The sequence below is a fragment of the Pholcus phalangioides genome, unplaced genomic scaffold (genome assembly GCF_987345545.1).
Source record: "Pholcus phalangioides strain wild (caught in Gottingen) unplaced genomic scaffold, Ppha-v1.0 ptg000039l_1, whole genome shotgun sequence".
Lineage (NCBI taxonomy): Eukaryota > Metazoa > Arthropoda > Arachnida > Araneae > Pholcidae > Pholcus > Pholcus phalangioides.
Genome location: NW_028301625.1, coordinates 4,901,094 through 4,920,957, shown reverse-complemented (window position 1 = coordinate 4,920,957; position 19,864 = coordinate 4,901,094). Strand labels below are relative to the sequence as shown.

The 19,864-nt window shown below is 37.4% G+C and overlaps 1 protein-coding gene and 1 long non-coding RNA gene across 2 annotated transcripts in view; one reads left to right on the top strand and one right to left on the bottom strand.

Moving 5' to 3' along the window:
* The window catches only part of LOC149065478 (uncharacterized), a 140,629-nt gene that overhangs the window by 105,119 nt on the left and 15,646 nt on the right, over positions 1-19,864 (top strand). Inside the window, exons 17-18 of the mRNA XM_089253951.1 lie at positions 8,624-9,230; positions 16,671-19,169. Coding sequence (XP_089110077.1) covers positions 8,624-9,230; positions 16,671-19,169 — 3,106 coding nt within the window. The remainder of the gene's footprint in view (positions 1-8,623; positions 9,231-16,670; positions 19,170-19,864) is intronic.
* Positions 1-19,864, bottom strand: part of LOC149065479 (uncharacterized) — a 35,269-nt gene that overhangs the window by 6,807 nt on the left and 8,598 nt on the right. The gene's annotated exons all lie outside the window — the stretch shown is intronic.

Below are 19,864 nucleotides of genomic sequence, written 5' to 3'. Positions count from 1 at the left end.
TATTGCGCATTGATACGCGTGTACTATCCATTGTATGCCAATGCGTGGCTGTCTCGCATGGTTTTCTTCACTTTTTTGCTTGCTCCCCTAATTGTTTTGAGCAGTGTATTTTCTTGATGATATTGATGTAAGTCTTTTCTACCCTGATTTCTCTAGAGCTTTAACAACAACATATGTAAAGACAGAGTCAAATGCTTTCTCAAAATCAATGAAGGCCATACACAATGGTTATTCATATTCCTTGTGTCTCTCTATGAGTTCCCTGATTGTTTGGGTGTGATCCATTGTACTAAATCCACTTCAAAAACCTGCTTGTTCTTTTAGTTGGGGTCCAATGTGAATGCAACTATATGTCAGCACTTTGGTGATGATTTTATAAGAGACTGATTGGTTGGTTATTCTTGATATCCTCTTTTTCACCCTTTTCATAAAGAACCATCATTGCGTTATTCCAATCTTCAGGCACATCCGATTTTTTTAATAATGTGATCAGCACGTATTACCAAGAGATCGTTACATGTGTGGGATCGTGTCCAGGGAATTTGTTAGTGTTAGTAGACATCCATGCCCAAACCGGGATTCGAACCCAGACCTGCACAGTCAGAAGCTAGCTCCCTAACCACTGGGCTGCCAGGCAGCAATCCTTCGGGTGCGACAATTTTGTGAACAAAGTAGCTAGCGTATTGGCAAATTCTTCTCTCGCTTCTGTAACAATGCCTATTGGAATCCCATCTTCACCTGGGCATTTCCCTTTTCTCATATATCTTACAGCCTTGTACACTTTTTCTTTCAGCACAGGTGCTACTTGAACAAATTCTGCTTCATTTTCTTTTCTTCCTGTTCCCTTTCCTCTGTTCCAATCCTTTTCTTCATGTTTGTACAGAGTATTATAAAATTTCTCATCAATACTAATAATTTAATTTCAATTTTTTGTGATAGTTCCATCTTTCCTTTTTAGTGCAAACATTTTCTTTCTCCCAACACACAGTTTTCGTTTTGCTGATTTTAAGCTGCTATTATCTTCCAATGCTTTCTTTACAATATCGCATTTAAACTTCCTGACATCTTCTGTAATCTGCTTTCATACCATCTTAAAAAGTTCTGCATATTCCACTTTTGACTTACGATCAATCTTCTTAATCTGAAATTCTCTCCGATCTTTCATCAATTTCTTTGTTTGTCTGTTATTTTCTTTACGGTTTGATTTCTTTTTCACCAGTGACTTTTTTTGCTACTTCTTTTAGGGTGGTGGTTAAATTACTGTTCATTATGGTGACATCTTATCCATCTTCAGTGGTATTATATAATAAATCAAATCAGTTCTTCGACTCTAACTGGAATTTATATCGATGTTCTTGAATGTTTGATTCCATGTCAAACATTCATTGATATGGTTCTAGATAGTATAAGAAATATTATCTAGAAACATATCAATGAATGTTTTTGTATTTTTTACAAGTTTTGCTCTTTCCATTCTAGTGTTAAGCATTATTCTACATCTCACCCAGTCGATATAAATAAATACAAATACAACGCCACAAAAGTCAAAACTCCCAACGAGGTGGTTTTGAAAAAGATGCTCATAACGAATATGAATGTCATTTGTTTCAAAAATGCAGCAACCCAATTAAAAATGAAATTACAAACAATATATATGTACATGATAAAATATTATACAATGCCCATAAAAAATACTTATAGTTGTCTTATTCTAAGCATGGATAGCTTCTCAATTTACCCAAACATGTTAATCGTATTTCTTTTTAAACATGCCAATTGAATTTACTACCTCCGGGAGTAAGCTATTCCATTTATTAACAACCTTATTAGAGAAAAATTCCCTTTTGCTTGTGAGTGTCATGATTGTCTTCTCGTGAGTGTCTTGTTCATGATCCATAACCTCGCATTGTCCCTTACCAATCAATACTGGTGTCCCCTTGTAAAAGCAGTCGATTGATGGTGTACTAATAATTCATGGTCCATCCTATTCATCCGATGATAGCTTCCTGTATTGAATTTGTTAAGAACACTGCAGTTTTTAATCATATGTCTCTTATTAGATATGATGCAGTCGATCTCGCTTGTTGTTCAAGTTGGGCTTCTCCACGTCCACTTTCTTTGGATTTTATCTTTAAAAAATGAATTCATGATGCATAACTGCTCACTCTCCTCTCTGCAAATTTGATGAGTCTATCCACTGTCATTTTGTACACTGTAACCATGAATTCCAACTGAACTTTCACCATTTCTTCTTTCTCCAATTCTAGCGTTGAAGTCACCCATTACTATTTTGTGATATGATGTTTTCCTTTACTATTTATCTCATCTAATTCTTCATAAAAGTCATCTATTTCTTCCTCAGAATCTACTTCTTCCTCAGCTTGTTGTTGGTGCATAGACTTGTATAATCTATATTTGGTATCTGCTAGATATTTGCATAACAAACTTTGCAACTCTATAAGATGTGCTATCTAACTCAACGATGTGATTTTTCCACTTTTTATATGACTGAGAAATCCTAATCTACTAGTACTTCCATTACCTCTGTAGTAAAGTACATGTCTACTGGCACTTCCAATTTTCTCCTCTCCTTTTCTTCTTACTTCACAGATGACTAAGATGCACCAATTTATTTTTTCCAGTTCTTCTTTCAACTCCTGTGAGCGATTTTCTGATGAAAGAGATAGTCCATTATAAGTGGCCAAGGTCATCATCTTATGGCAGCCTGGTCCAACCCAGAGATTCTTAGCACCCTCTGTATTTGTGTCTTGCTGGTCACTGCTGTAACCAGGGACACTCATACTAAAGAACCAGTCAGGGCCACGGCTCTGTCCCGCTAGGGATGTAAGCCGTTTACTCAGTTGAGTTGGGCCATGCTGGGGAGGACACTCACACTGCTGAGTTTACACTGAGGGCCTTAGTTTATAGACAGAGTTTGTGATTCTTTTTAGAGGGTTTTGGCTGTAATCCTTCAATCTGGCCAGTGCGGGTTGGAGGAAGCCTATCCTCATCCATTCACCACGAGTTAAACATGGATACTTCCGGCTGCACCACAATAAGGTGCGGATTGGACCTTAAGCCTCTACCCGTAGTTGATTCCTTGAACTCTCCTCATAATGAAGCAATTGAAGAGTTTTCTCCTAGTTAACAAGTGAACACTATTCAACAGCCCATAGGTCCATATAGCATCAGATTTGTTGCCTCTTACTTATTTAGTCAACAAGTTACATTTCCATTGAAGGCTTGCTACGGCCTTGCAGGAACCCAGTGAAGGTTGATATTGGTGTCAAATACTGCCAAGTTATTTAACAACTCAGTGCGATAGTTGACAAACAGGTGAAGCTTTCAGTAGTCAAGCGCCAGTAAAGCTGCTTGAATGTTGGAGAAGATAAAGATGGATACCCTATACATACTACTCTATTTGCATACAGATAACAAGTTTAACATAAATAATGATGTGCAAAATGCAAAAGGTCATCATCTTATTGCAGTCTGGTCCAACCCAAATATTATTAGCACCCTCTGCCTTTGTGTCCTGCTAGCCACTGCTGCAACCAGGGACACTCACACTGCTGGGGATTGAGGGCATGAGTTTATAGACAGAGTTCATGATTCTTTTTAGAGGATTTTTGGCTGTGATACTCCATGCTGGCCACTGCAAGTTGGAGGAAGCCCATCCGTATCCGTATACCACGTGTTTAACATGGCTACTTACAGACAAGGTGTGGATTGGACCTTAAGCCTCTGCTCTTAGTCTTCCTTTGAGTCCTCATAATGAAGCAATTGAAGGGTCTTCTCTTAGTTAACAAGTAAAGAGTATTCAGCAGCCCCAATCATGTACACTCATTGCCATAAAAATTTGCACACCCAGAAGAAGTCGTCAAAATGAAACGAAATTTTACACATGTAAGTACTATGTTGATATAAGTAAGTGATTAGAAAATCCAAGAAAAAGGATAATTTATTGCAGAAAAAAGTACAGATGAACAGAAGTTTTAGTACTCTGTTGGACCCCCTCTAGCGCGAATGCACGATGCGATACGAGCGGGCATTGAGACATACAAGTTCCGTATGATGTCCTGAGACATCTCGTTCCACAGTTGCTGTAAATGCGCCTCTAGTTTGACCAACCTCGTAGGGTGTCCAACTTGCCGTCCCAAATGATCCCAGATATGCTCGATTGGTGACAAATCTGGGGATAGAGCAGGCCAGGGAAGGGTAGTAATGTGGCGGAGGCAGTCTTGTGACATCCTTGCTGTGTGTGGCCTAGCATTGTCTTGTTGAAAAATGGCTCCTGGGAGCCCTTCCATGAGTGGCAACACATGTGGCTGAAGCATGTTATGGACGTACCGCGGGGCTGTCATTGTGCCATGGATCAATATTAGGGTGACCCATACCGTGACACCAGCTGTGGGAGCGGTGTGTCGCTGTAAAGCGAAGGCAGGATTGAAGCGTTCACCACGGGGCCTCCACACACGAACACGATTGTCATCACTGCTCAAGTTGAATCTCGATTCGTCGCTGAAGACGACCTGTTTCCATTCCGTTGCAGTCCAATCCCGTCGTGCTCGACACCACTCCAAACGGAGGCGTTGGTGGGTGGGTGTCATTGGCAGCACACGTAATGGGCGCTGCGATATCTGATGTCCTTCAGCCAGGTGCCTTGCGATAGTTCGGGAAGACACAGGGGCCCGTAGTGAAGCTGCTGCCTGTGTCTGGATAGCGGCCAATGAGGCAGTTGGCTCTAAGCGTGCGTTTCGGATGATGTGCCGGTCTTCTCGACGACTGGTCTGTCGAGGGCATCCTGAACCTGGTCCCCGTGTAAATGACGTCTCTTCTGTCCACTGGTTCCAACACCTCCTCACAGTAAAATCAGAACGGCCTAATTGACGAGCTACTCGCCGAGCTGACCACCCAGCTTCCATCATCCCGATGATTCTTCCCCTACCGAACTCTGACAACTGCTCATATGGTCTTCGACGGCGGCGTAACGGCATGTCTACCTCAGCATTTCCTTTGCAAATGATTAAATACACTCCAGCAAGCTCTGCTTACCTGTTTTATACTCCGAGGAGAACAAAGTTCAACGCCCTTTAGTGGCATTACGCAATGCACAATCACACTGCATTTCTAATCATTTGCATAACTGCCCGACATGTACCTTCAGGCCAACTTTTGTTTCGATCCTACAATTATTTCTTGGTGCGCAAATTTTTATGGCAATGAGTGTATATATATTGAATACATTGTACATAAATAAATTTATGTTTATTACTTGAGTATGCTTAATTCTTCACTCACTGTCAGTGTGACCTAAAAAGTATTATCACATCAGACATAATGTCACTACATGAATTCAGCAAAGAGTATGATTCAAGAAGATGCGACTTGTTTCTTATTTTGTCATTTCACATATTCCTAGGATAATTATGCTATTAGATTTTTTCACAGTGGCATAGCCGAGGGAGGGGGGAGGGATTGCTCTCCTAATCAAAGTTTTGCCTACATTGGCACCTATTCTCCTAAATGGCATTTGATCCACAAAAAAAAAAAGTTAAATTATGTTTTGTTTTCTTCCTCCATTTGACTGAAAGAATGAACACCTAAGTAAGAAAAAAACTCCATTTACATGCTTCCTCTTGCAGTTTTACTATGACTGGGTTTGTGCTATTCATTTGAGAGAAGACAGAGAAAAGTGTATGGCTTTCCTTGCTATAATTTTTTAAAATTGCTATTAAGAGCTCTGAAAGCATGCATGGTCAGGGCAGCCCACTCTTTTCGAGAGGACAATACTCTACCTACATCTTTGTGAAGCTTTTTTGTCTGCTGTTGATTGTTCAGGGTAGAGCTCCTAGAAACACCTTTCTTTGGTGCCTTAGTTCTGATGACCAAATGCTCATTCTGTCATGAGGTAGTCTTGTGGAGCTTTGTTTAAAGCTCCTACTGAAAAATTTAGGTACGATATGGAATCTTATTGTGAAAAGATCACCAAGCCTAGGAAGTAATGGCTAGATTTGGGGCTCCTAAAAATACCAACTTATCTATAGGCACCTTTGCTAGAATTACTAGCTTGCGTTAGGTTAGTGTCTAGAAAAAAAAAAGAAAAACAACTCTGATATTCTGATCCCTAAAGCAACCAAGATCAAACACAATGGTGTTATAGAATCTGAATGAGTTGTTTCTTGAAGATGAGTAAAATGAAAAAGAAAAAAAGCTAAGCTATAATGGTTCCAATAGCTCCTTAGACGCAGAGAATGGGGAGAGGAAATGACAGCAACCTATACTGTGTGACAACTAAAAGATTCTAGTTGATAGATTGATAATGTTATGACGAGTAGAAATTTGAAAAGGCTTGTTAAAGCATGTTAGGTATGCGTGGCATGTGATTGTTAAAATAGAAGAGCGAGATTCTAAAGACTCAAACAGAATAATTCGGAGAGAAAAGATGTATGTATGAATGGCTGCTGTATTTTAGCAGGATTTCTAGTTACTGTAAATAAAACAGTTTCTTTTTCACAAATCCTTGTTCCTGTGAGTTTTTACACATCTTCAAGTACCCCAGTGAAGAACCCGAGAGATCCACTTGATGGTACAATATAATCAGTGTTTTTAAAAAAGTGACACTCTCTCAGAATTGCCATTTTGCATTTTGCATTTCATCTCAATCAACTGTTTGTCTGATACAGTAGAGCAGTGAGTCGAAGAAATCATCCCTGAAATAAGTCATGACCGATGCCTTTTTCATCTTGTGACACATATATCGCTCTTCCCATTAATTAGTTGGAAATTTTCAAAATAAAATAATATAAATACACTACTCATCGCTTTCCTGAAGGAACTTTCAGTTCAAAATAAACATCATGGTGTACCATCTGCAGAAGTTCTGCTATCTCATGGCAAATTCGAAAACCCCATACAATGGTGCCCCCCACATCCTGGAGCAGGTTCCCCCGTTCAGATATATTTTGTCCAACAGGAATTCGGACAAAATATCTCTAGGAAATGTAGAATTTGATCAAACAAGCCTTGTCTATTCATCACTTACTATATAGTTTCATTATTTCTGCTTTTTTTCTGGGGGGAATCGCTAAAATAACCAATGAGTGAGGCAACCTTATTTTTCCAGTTACTTTGTTGGGCAGAGTACCTGTAATGACCCTAGAGTTTGTATTTTTATAAGCATACAGTACATTCTAAAATATTTTTGAAATTTTTTAAATTGATTAAAAAAATAAAAATCAAAATTAATTCATTTAATTTATTTGAAAAATAAACATAAGTGGAAAATATAAAATGAATTTAATTCAATTTTTTATTGAAATTTTAAGCACTTTCAACTAATGCATAGTTTCAAATTCGCACCTACATCACAAACAGAAAAAGGGTGCTTTTCACAATTTTGCTCCCCCCATGGCTACGCCACTGATGGGACATGATAGTTTTATCATGTCTTATCTCTGGTAAATTTGAGCAATTTTTGCAAAATACAACAAGACCAATCATGTATTTGCCAAGACCACCAAAGCATTTCTGTTCTTGTCTCGAAAATTTCGTAAGTCAATGAGTGGCTGTATATACAATTTTGGAGGGGGGGGGGCACGAAATACCCTAGTTTGGCCCTGCATCCAGGGCCAAAATAATCATTATATACACAAGAGCGAGCACTTGCATATTAATCCTTCCACTGCAGGTATCATTTTAACCCCCCCCCCCCTCCCTTTTATGCAATTTAGCTTTTCACATAATATATATATATATATATATATATAGAGAGAGAGAGAGAGAGAGAGAATACCCCCTGTACATTACCACCCTCCAAATACCCTGGAACAACTGTAGCAGGGCAGGTGGTAACAGCTCCACACTTATAGTTTCAAGAAAATTGCCACAGGCATTGACTTTTGCCTATTCAAGCAATCAACAGGAAGTGAAGGGGTTTTCTCAACTTCGCAAATGCTTGAGTTTCAATCTGCAAACTTATTATGACCTTGCAAACAAACTGAAAGACCCATCAAACAACTTAAAAGCCCCTTCAAACAAACTAGAAGACCCTGCAAACTTATTCCATTTGTAATTAACATTTTTAAGTATGTTCACTTTTTGCTATTCTGCAATCTGTAAACACTAGAACCATGAGAATTTTCAACTCCCTAGAATGATAGAAAGCTGTAATTTTCACCCTCATAGAGAAAATGCATAAAAAAATTAGTCATCACAACTATGCAATTTTCACACACATCTTTGTTGCTTGCTATGTAATAAACACTAATTTTGAGTTTTTTATGGCTTTATAATGTATTGCATGCATGACTGAACTTGGTGATAATCTTAATATTTTATAGAAAGTATTTAAAATTTTTTTTAATTTAGCTAGTTATAAGTTATGGTAAAAGATGTTTGAATATTAGCAACAGTATCTTAGCAACATATACACATTGATGATTAAATGTACAAATGCATTGTAAATATATATATATATTAGACCTATATGAAAACTGGAAACATGTGTGTTTTACTGTCATTGAAGAATAAATTTAGTAATTGAAAATGATACAAGAATTTAAGATATCAAAAGTTATATATATTGGCTTAATGTGTGAATATTTTGCCATTTTTTTTATAGAGTTCGGGTTCTTTGGAGAATGAAATTCAAGTTAAAGAGCCAATGCTTATGGAAGCTTGCTCATTTGGACTACCAAACAACAGCTGCAGTACTACACAACATAACAATAGCAAATTGCACAGTCGAGTAAATAGTCTCAGTTCCAGCTTTTCCCGTATGCCTAGTGGAATTCCTATTAAATCAAATAATGTGCGCTTATCACAGTCTGTATTGAATGTAGTGAGACCACACATTCTTTCTAGTTGTGCTGTAGGACTTCCTTTGTCTATGAATGAAAGTACAGATAATGATCATGGTGCTTCAATTTCAATTGAAGCACACAATAAAGTTTGCGATGATAATGATAATTTATTAGTACAAAATGAACAAGATATTAGTGCTGTAAATGGTACTTTAAGAGTCTTAATACCAAAAGAAAAAGATATCAAACATTCTATTGTTGAGGCAGTCAGAACTGTTGAAGATAAGTTTTTAGGTAGAACTTCCCATAAAAACTACAAACAGATGACATCAAGTGGGGATAAATGCTTACCACTAGTTCCTGCTTCTACAAGAAATGATACGGAACAGATTCGTGAGAATATTTATGCTGAGTCTATAAAATCTCGTAAGTTTTTTTGACATAATCATATAATATTTTACAAAATTACCATGCAATTCTTTTTCTTTTAATATAACAAAACATAAACATATGTACAGACCAGGGCTGTAGCATGCCTTCTCAGGGCTCCCTGGAAAGGGTTATGCTCAGAAAAAGAGGGTCCTCCCCCCTAATTCTTATTTTTCAGTGATTTGTTTTGGAAGCAAGTCTCTCTTGCAGATTATTTCAAACAGAAACAAAACTTGCAACAAATAAACAAAAGGGTACTTATCACTTTATGGGGGAGCCCCAATTCAGCAGTTACGGGACTTACAATAAACATATACATAGATACAAACATATAAACCTAAAAAACATACACTTTGGGACCTGAAGGTACTTCCAGCAAGTCTACAGGGTTAGAATTTCAAATATGTTTCAAGCAACAGCTTATATAAAGACTAGACACATCATATTGTATATTATTGTTCATGTATTTATGATTTCAGTACACTGTATATAGTTAAATTGCTCATTGTAAAGATCATATAGTTATATATATCTAAATTACCCATTGTGAACATCAGTTAATGAACATCAGCTCCACTAATTACAGTATAGTGATCTCTCACTTATATGATGATTTTCTGCATTCCCAGTGAAATATATAGGTAAATAACGCCATTCACTTGTATGCCTCTCTCACTTATGTGTCTTTTTTTTTCCCCCATGTTCTTTTGTGTCAACACATAAATGAGAGACCACTGTATTTTGTGCATGAACCAGCTCATAAACACAAATAACTAAATTATAAAATGTAGTTTGGAATTCTCCTATACTTATGGTTATCTTTCAATAAAATTGGTAAAAACAATGTTACCTTTTGGCAAATAACGAAAATGAAATCCAAATACTGATGTTTTAAATTGTGTTAATATACATAACATTTTAGCTCAGTGACCATATTTATAAGCATGGGTGGAGATGTGGGGGCATGCCCTCTCCAGTATCAATGACAGAGCAGACTTATCTAATTTATATGCATATTATGAACTGACATCATCATCATGCCCCTCCTGTCAGCCTTTCTAGTCTATCTCTGCCTATGTTTATAAGGAACAGAACATTTTCTGCTGTGCATGTACATGTTATCAAACGTACAATATTATACGCTTTCATGTACATACTGCTCTACTTTGCAATGTTATGCATTTAGGTTCTTATGTGCATCGCTGTGAATGACCAGGAAAGCAGAACAATCCAAACTTCTAAACACAAAAACTCTTCATTTTTCCACCTAAGATTAAGGTTAAGGTTATCAGGGCATACGAAGAAAGTGAATTTGATGAAGTAGCACATTCTTTTGCTGACATGATTTCGTGAGTCAGTCTGGTCCAGTTGCTGGCAATGAGGGCAGTTAGTCTGGCTGGTCCAGTTGGCATGCTGGTTGTTCAGGTCGGAACAATTAGTTCATCTTACCAAGAAAACACAAGAAAGTCTAGTGAGTTTGACAAATTAGTCCAGTGTTACAAGTCAGTACAGTGAATTCTATCTGATGGTAACTCGACATGGGTAACTCCTGGTGGAGTCAGTTCTCAGGGAATAGAAGTTCAATCCACCTGTTTTTTTGAGACCTCAACAATGACTTGGCAGGTTGCTTACTGAACTGGAGAACTATAAGCATACCAGCAGTGTGCACTCTATCAATGAAATCACAAAACAGCACAGCAGGACAAGGAACTATATCTTCATATATCTTATAACTAATAGAGTGCTCAGAGCATTCTATTAGTTATAAGATATATGAAGTAAGCTTTATTCTAATTTGCTTACTAGGAGGAATTTCCCTCCCAACAGACAGCGCTAATATATGTGTCTTGTATGCTGATGTAAAGGAAAATTATATCATCACAATACTTTACAGGGAATGTGTGATCTAGGGCCAGAGATTGACACAACATTATTTCACAGATAAAAAGTGTAACACAAATAATGAGGAGTCCATGAGTGAGTAATTTCTTAGAAATGATGCGTAAAATACAAAGGCCACAACAGACAAAATGCCCAATGAGGTGGCTGAAAAAAGATGCCTATAAAAATATGGATGTCGAATACATATCTAAACTACACTTGTGTGCAAAATTAAGAGAATTTGCACATTATGTCAAATTTCTGAAAAACTAGTGGACAAATTTTAATGAAATTTGATAAAAATACACAGTTATAACAGAAAAAGAGATGTACCATACAAAAGTCATAGTACACACGCATGATTGTCAATAAAGCTCATCATTGCAGGAATGCCCAAAATCCACATTGCGAGAACGAACCAAAAATGAGTCTAATATGGGGTATGGTCCTCTCTCACAGTCAGACAAGTCGCACAGTGTGATGGCATACTGGACACAAGGCAGTTGAGGAGTTCCTGTGGAAATCGGTCCCACTCCTGCAGCAACTCAGTTTTCAGTTCCGGGATGGTTCTCGGAGGGGGATGGTGAGATGCAATTGCCATCCCAAGGGCGTCCCAGACATGTTCTATAGGGTTTAGGTCAGGAGATCTGGCTGGCCAATACATATGCGAATATTCTCACTTTCCAGATAATCATTGACCAGGTGAGCCCAATGTGGACGAGCATTGTCGTCCATGAACAGGAACCGAGGACCAACTGCGCCCCTGAAAAGTCAAACATAGGGCTCTAAGATCTCCTCTCTATAACTCCTAGCAGTCACGGACCCTCTGCCAAACACATGGAGGGGTGTGCGGCCATCCAACATGATGCCTGCCCAGACCATGACACCTCCACGACCACAGTGCTTCATTTCCTTGATATGGGAGGGATGGTATCGGGTACCGGGCTCTCTCCAGACGAGGGTATGTCGAGAATCAGTGTCCAGGCTAAATCTTGACTCATCTGTGAAGAGCATGGTGCTCCACTGAAGTCTGGTTCAAGGCTGATGTTGTCTGCACCATGCTAAACGCGCTCTCTTGTGTGCTGCATTGAGCGGGACGCAAACAGAGGGTCTTCTGGCATAAAACCTTCGGGCAACAGTAAACCATGAAACTCGAGTTCCAGTGGCAGCATGTAGCTCACGTGAGACCTGTGATGCTGTAGCAGTTCTGTGGCGCTGCGCTGAAAGTGCTAAATAACGATCCGGATTGGTCGTCGTGGCTCTTCCGCGACCTTGTCCAGGTCTTCTCGATATGGATCCAGTGTCCTGCAACTGTTTCCTCAAATTGCAGACGACACTGGCATAATATTGAGCTCTGCAACCACCTGCACTTTTGATTGCCCTGCCTTCAATCTACCGAAGATTCTCCATCTCATTTCGTCATCCATACATTTGTGGCTACTCATTTTTATGACAGCTTATAAAATTTACCAAACTCTTGTGAGAAACACAGCAAATGTCGCCGAGGAGTATGAGCACATGAATTGGGGAAAATGACTTGTGCCCTTATCACCCCCTCCGTGGTCACAGCTCCGCCCACATGCGCATGTACGCTTACGTATTTGACACTGAATATTTGCATACTTCTTCGGTGGCATTATTAGTACCTTTGGTTCAGTTCTTTTTGTGGAAATAGACACAATGTGCAAATTCTCTTAATTTTGCATGGGAGTGTATATCAAATCATACAATCCACCGAATAGGGATCATAACTACATCGCCAAACTTCATGATGAAATTTCCTACATGTGTAAGCGTAAGAGGATTGTAATACTTGGGGGTTTCAATTACCCGGGTATAGATTGGGAGAATCTTTCAGCTGGAGATCAATGTGAAAGCGAATTTCTTAAGTTGGTGCTCTATAAGTTTTTGCATCAGCATGTATCAGAAGCCACTAGGGGTACTGCTATTTTGGATTTGGTTCTTACTAGTTCTGAGGATCTAGTTGAAAATGTTTCGGTGGGATATGTGTTTTCTTCCAGTGATCCAGTTGCCAGTTTTCACTGTAACTTTTCTTCGTGTAAGGTTTATAACAAAAGACTGGTTCCTTGTTTTTGGAGAACTAACTTTGATGTTTTGAGAGGAAGGTTAGCGGAAGTTCTCAAAGACCGATTGGAATCAGTCGGGTGGTAAGTCAATGGGAAGAATTTAGTACGAAGCTGTCCCCTGTTTTTCACGACATCATACCCTTTGTTCGAAAAAAGCGTGTTTGTACATAGCAACCCTCTATGGTTCACGGATAGCGTGCATAACCTTATTTTGAAAAGAAAAGAGCATTCAGTGAGTATAAAAGTGGATGAGATGACATATCATTGTTTACTGATAAAAGAAGAGTGCTGAAGAAAGCGATAAGGGATAGTAAAAAGGAAGTTGAATCTAGGTTGGCAGATAACATTGGCTCTGACCCAAAATCATTTTTTAGATGCATCAATAATGGATGCAAGGGGACAGTTGGCCCCCTGTCGATGGGAGGGTCTAGGTTAGAGAGCAATGTAGAAATGTGTAATGCTTTCAATGATTTTTTTGCATCGGTTTTTAATGGAGATAATGATTTTCGGGTGTTGCATGGGGTAATAAAATCCTCAACGATATTCAAGTGGAGGACATGGAGGTCCTAAATCTTCTAAAAAATGTATGTGCAAGCAAAGCACTAGGACCAGATGACATCTATCCTAGGGTCCTCAGGAAATGTGCTAATGAATTGTTGGGACCAGGAGTAGTGTTGCTGAGGGTATCGTCCCAAGGGATTAGACACTTGCTAATGTTGTTCCAATGTTTAAGAAGGGCAGTAGAGAAGCTGCGTCCAATTATCGTTCAGTGAGTTTCAAAACCTCCCTCTCGAAAATTTTGGAAATCAAAAAGGCAGTTGGCGAACTGGATAGACAAGAATATTGTATTGCCAGATAATCAGCATGGGTTTAGGAAGGGGAAGTGAAGTGTGACTAACCTCCTTTACTTCTATGATCACGTGACGAAAGTTTTGGGTAAGGGCAAAAATGTAGACGTTGTTTACCTTGATTTCCATATGGCATTCGTCAATCGACTGCTTTTACAAGGGGACACCAGTATTGGTTGGCAAGGGACAATGCGAGGTTATGGTGTCTCAGGGAATTTTTCTCTAATAGTTAATGAATGGAATAGCTTACTCTCTGAGGTAGTAAATTGTAACACAATTGACAAGTTTAAAAAGAAATATGATAAACATGTTGGGGTAAATTGAGAAGCTATCCATACTTAGAATAAGGCAACCATAAGTATTCTTATGGGCATTGTATAATATTTCATCATGTATATATATTGTTTGTAATTGCATTTTTAATTAGGTTGCTGTATTTTTTAAACAAATGACATCCATATTTATTATGAGCATCTTTTTCTCAGCCACCTCGTTGGGCATTTTGCCTGTTGTGGCGTTGTATTTGTATAAGCATCATAAAAAGACACGTGTGTCCAGTTTCTACACCTTTTTGATTTATTGGCTAGTGAAGATAGTTTGCTGTCAAAATCTAACATTTTCACACACCTTTCAATTCTAATGCATCTTGTGACACAAGCAAGATTATCTAATTCATATTCTTGAATAGTTTCTATCAAATTTTTCGGCATGGATAAATACAAGTCAATTCAGTAAAAGCCAGAGATGATTTGAGTTTCAAATTGAGCTCAATGGAAGTTTCAGAAAAGAAAACCAAAGCATTTATTTTGTCTGTGAACAGAAGTTGTTGCATAAGTGAATCACCAGCTTCCCAGTAGGTCTTCCATTTAGGAGTGAAATCTCCTCTTAGATATTTTCCTAGTTTTCAAGTGAAAAAAAACAACTGAATGAAAGTAAAAATAGTTTAAAAATCAGTGACCAACCTAAACTGATTTAAAAAAAAAACCCAACAAGATTCAAGTGAAAAAATTCCAGGATTTGACAATTAAGTTCAGAATATTAAATTGCTTCAAATGGGCAGTCTCGATTTCTTAATCAAATTCCTGTATTTGTTTGGGGCATGAATGAATGAAATATACAGTGATACTTCAGCTAACAAATGCCTCGGCTTATGAAATTTTTGGCTAACAAAAATTTTTTTTTGTGATTTTTCTGCCTCAACTAATGAATATGGATTCAGTTGATGAACATTTTTTTAGGTATGGATGCATACGGCAACATAAAACAGTAGTGTCATAAGCTAAATTTTAGTGCCAATAATCATCAGAATTACTTTCACTAAAGCCTGATTAACTAATTTTCACCTAGGAATCTTTTTCCAGATGTACTTCCACTTCTCTTTCTGAAAGTTTTTGAACCCATTTCATGTAAATTCAGCTAATAGAAAATGCATTGACAAAAAAAAGAAAAAGGAGCCCATGGTTTCAGAGCACATGTTCTTTCAGTGCAAGACTTAGCATCAAATTGAGCCAATTGAAGTCTGGACCAAAGCTTTGGTCTGTGCATTCTAGTCTTACCTTTTCCATCTGCATCTATCAGACACAGAAATGAGCTGTCCAAATCACAAATGGATGAGAACTCCTACGAACTTGACTGGGTTGTGTCAACATCAGTTTTAGTCTACTGGTCTTGGTTGTGTACATAGTGTAAAATAAAAAGATCTTCAGTACCTTATCTTCCTACAAATTCTAATTTATCAAATTCTGAAGCTTTTCATTTTAACCCTTGATAAGTTTTTGCCTTTTCCTTTTGTTCCTTGGTGTTTTAAAAAACTTATCTTTAAGCTTTGGATTATATATCTGGAACAATTTAAACAATTTTTCATAGAAACTTATGGGAAATCGTGTTTCAACTAACAAACCTGTTTCCGGAACGAATTATCTTTGTTATATAGCCAAAATATCATTTTACTTTTATACCTAATGACACTGGTTCATTAATTATTTTTATTTTTATTTTTATTGGAGATTTTTGCCAGGCACTAGTCAGAAGATTTTTGTCTAGACTGCTAGCTTGTTTTGATCTACTGTATTTATTATAGAAAATCAGAGGTTTTTCATTTGCTGTAAATAGAGATTTTCATATTGAAAATTTTAAAATTGGTAATGAAATATGAGATACAATTCATTTAAAAAATGAGAAATGTATAACTGTTTTATGAATCAAGCAGCAAGATTGTTATATAGTTAGGATGATCAGATTTTCACCATGACTTCAAACATTCAATATTCAATACCTTGGGCAAAATTTTGGTGGAACAGCATTAAGACTGTCATCATTATTTTAATTTTGGAGCTTTTAATAATATTTACAGAAAATATATTTGATAATTTGAATTAGTTTAAAGAAGGTACATTACACAGAATAAACATGTAGGTCTACATATGTGTATATAAAACTAGAGAGCTAGCTAAATTTTTCAGTGTATATTTTCAAATATATCATGCTGAATGAAATATTAATCTTATTTGTTAAAAAAAACTAAATGAATAAAGTTAGGTGGAAAATTAATTAACCTATGACCAAAATGCTGGAAAGTATCAATCAGATGTTTACACATATACTTTTAATTTTTTTTACAGGTCAAGCTAAAACCTCAATTCCACAAATGATTCGTCCTTGGCAGTTAGCAGTGGATAATGAGGCACACCCCAAACAATTGCAATGCCTTCCCATGGGTAAAACATTTTCAGTTCATCATAAGGAAAAACTAGATGACACAGGTTATGCTCGAGATCCAGCTGTACAAAGTGAGCATAGTTCAATCAGTGCTGATTCTGAAGTTTCATCGAGTGAGAAGTTACAAGCTGGATCAAGTGGGAAGCAGATTAGAGCTAAAACAAAAAGGAACAGGTTATTTAGACGATCAACTGAAGTATCAGTTTCTGGTCCTTCTAGTGATGAAGAAAAAAATGATTCAGGCATAAATCATGCCTCGATTGAACAGCATTTGTCAACAGATTCTAATAATGATATAGCCTTAAATTATCATTCTAATGGAAAACTAAATAAAGAAATGTCAGCTTTGGGAAATGCCATACCAGACCTTCTAGAAGGTGCTGCATGCCATGCCGATATGTTTGCTAAAAAAGGTATAGATGGTCTGCAGGTTGTGACATCAGAAGTTAAAAGCAATGGGATAACAAAGGCAATGAGTGAATCCATGGAAATACGCAAAGGGGCTTTCATGATCACCGCAGAGTTGGATGAGGTTGTTGATGATCATACTCATAGCAGTGCAAGTTGTTTCTCAGATCTGGATAACATAAAACCTCCATCTGTTATGGGAGAAATGAGTATGACAAGTAGTGGGTTGTCAGACCTGTTGTCAAATGGAAATGGCAATGGAAAATGTTATTTGAATGGTAAAGCAGCTGTCGATCGCAGGAGAAGCCTCAAAAGAATCAAGAAAACTAATGGAGCTCATCGATTTGTGTTCAAATCCGTGCTTCAGTCAAGAGACTTAGTGCGATCTACTGAAGGAAGTGACAAGCCTTGTTCTGGTGCAGGTTCTGTTGAAAACCTTAGTATGAAAAGTAGTGGAACTTCTGAATTGTTGGATAATATTAATCCCCCTTCTGTTATGGATGATATATCAATGACAAATAGTTGCACTAGTTTAAATAGCATAAATTCTGACATATTAGAAAGTCGTTCACAATCTCTTGCAGATCCAAGAAGTGATTCCGAAATGTTCCAAAGACTTAATGCTGCTGCAGCTATGGTCCAAGTGTATTCGAGGGAACTGAATAACATCATGACAGGTAGTATGAAGAGCAGCTATAATTCTGATAACCTTGATCAAGTTAAACCACCATCTGTTTTCCAAGACATAGCAGAGGTTACTGTAGAAGATGGTACAGAAGTAGGCTCAGATGCTATGATGTCTGATTCTGAGCTTGAAGAAGAGCTACCTCATGATGATGAAGGGTCAGTTCCATCAACAGAAACAGTCAACTCTCCTCTTCACCTGCTAACTAGAACTGAAAAAATTGATGGAAGTTCTGATAATTTGAACAGTTCATTTGAAGGTGATAGTCTATGTAACACTGAGAAATATCATACTGTAAAACGTGTCAGTAATTTAGCTCTCAGTTCTCAGAATGTAAGTTCAATTGATATGGACACTAATACTGTGCAACACAGTATGAGATCTCTCAGCAAAATAGAGTGTTTAAGTAAACCTAAGAATACAATAGAGTGTGAATTAAAAAAGTTGAATGATGTAACTGGAGAAAATGAAAAAGATGAAAAATCTTTACCCACAAGAAGGGGGCCTCGTATTGTGAAACCTATAAATAGAGAAACAATTCGACAAATGCAAGAGAAGAAAAACTCAGAGAAGCCAGTACGTTCAATACGAGGAAAAGCAATAACATCAAGAATTTCACAAAGACCTACTAGTTTACGTCCTGGGAATGCATGCAAACCTAGTGGTGCAGTTAAAAAAAATGCATCAGTTAGTACAGTAAGGCCTACAAAAACATCTGCTTTAAGAGCATCTCAAAGTCAAAAACAAGCAGATTCTAGGTCAAGTGGTGGATGTGCATCACCTAGATCTTTCTTAAGTAAACCTCCTGTTTGTAAATCTATCAGTCGCAATGTAAAACCTGTGCCTGTATCATCTGTGGCAGATGAAAAATCTTCATCTGGTGAAAAGTGCCAAATGATTGAAGTTCCACGACCTGCTCCTCCTGTCAAGCAAGGTACATTCACGAAAGATGAACCTACACATAAAGTGCCTGATGCATCGCAAGGAGTTAATGAAAAAGAAAACTATGTGCCTGGAACATGTATGTCACAATCACAGACTTACTCCATGCTTTCAGCAGAAACATGCCAACAAGAAAAAAATTTTGATAACATTGATTATTCAGAAAAACCCATTCTTACTGCTATTTCCCCTGATAAAAACATTGAAGACAAGTTGAGTAATTCAAGATTTGCAGTCAAACGCAGTTCCAGTAATTATGGAATTGAGAAAAATGGAGCATTGCCATTACAAAGAAAAGACAATGTTAAACTGAATTTAAAGCCTTCACCAAGTACTCAAAGCTTTAAAGATAGTGAGAGAAGCTCAGGTAACAATCAGTTCATTTCTTACAATAAGCATAAATTTCTATCAGTTCATGGTTCCATTTTTTTATTTGTTATCGTTTGCTTGAACATTTGAATTTTTTTTTAAACTTTTGTGAATACAGTCATAGCGTGACTTATGTTAGCCTAATTCTTGAAATTTTTTAGTCATAAAATTTTCTGTGAGATAGATACCTCTGGTGTTCTGAATTAAGCATAATTTGTAAGTGTTATTGGATTATAGCTCAGGTGGAAACAATATTTTAGTTATGATGTGACAATCAGGTATGAATATATCGTCCATTCAATCAGAACACTGAGTTGCCAAGCTGAATTTATTTTTAAGGTGTTAAAAGTAGAAACCAGGGAAGTAGCTTAAAATATTTAAACTTTGCCTATTCAAGCAAAGTTTAAATAAGTTTATTATAAATTTGGGGCCATAGAACCATTTGGAGAATCAAAGTTTTCATTTTGAAAATGTTATTTAATCACCATTCAATACTTTGAGCCGAACGTTATTGTCTGTATTAATTTAAAATTATGCTATTTGCTATTTATTGACAATGCACCTTGTCCCTTACCTAACACTCTTATTGATTTTTATCTGGCCGCTGTGGTGTTCGAGTGGTCATAGTGATGGACCCGCATTGCGAGGTCCTGGGTTTGAACCCCACCGTCATCACAGTGGTGATTGGCTGAA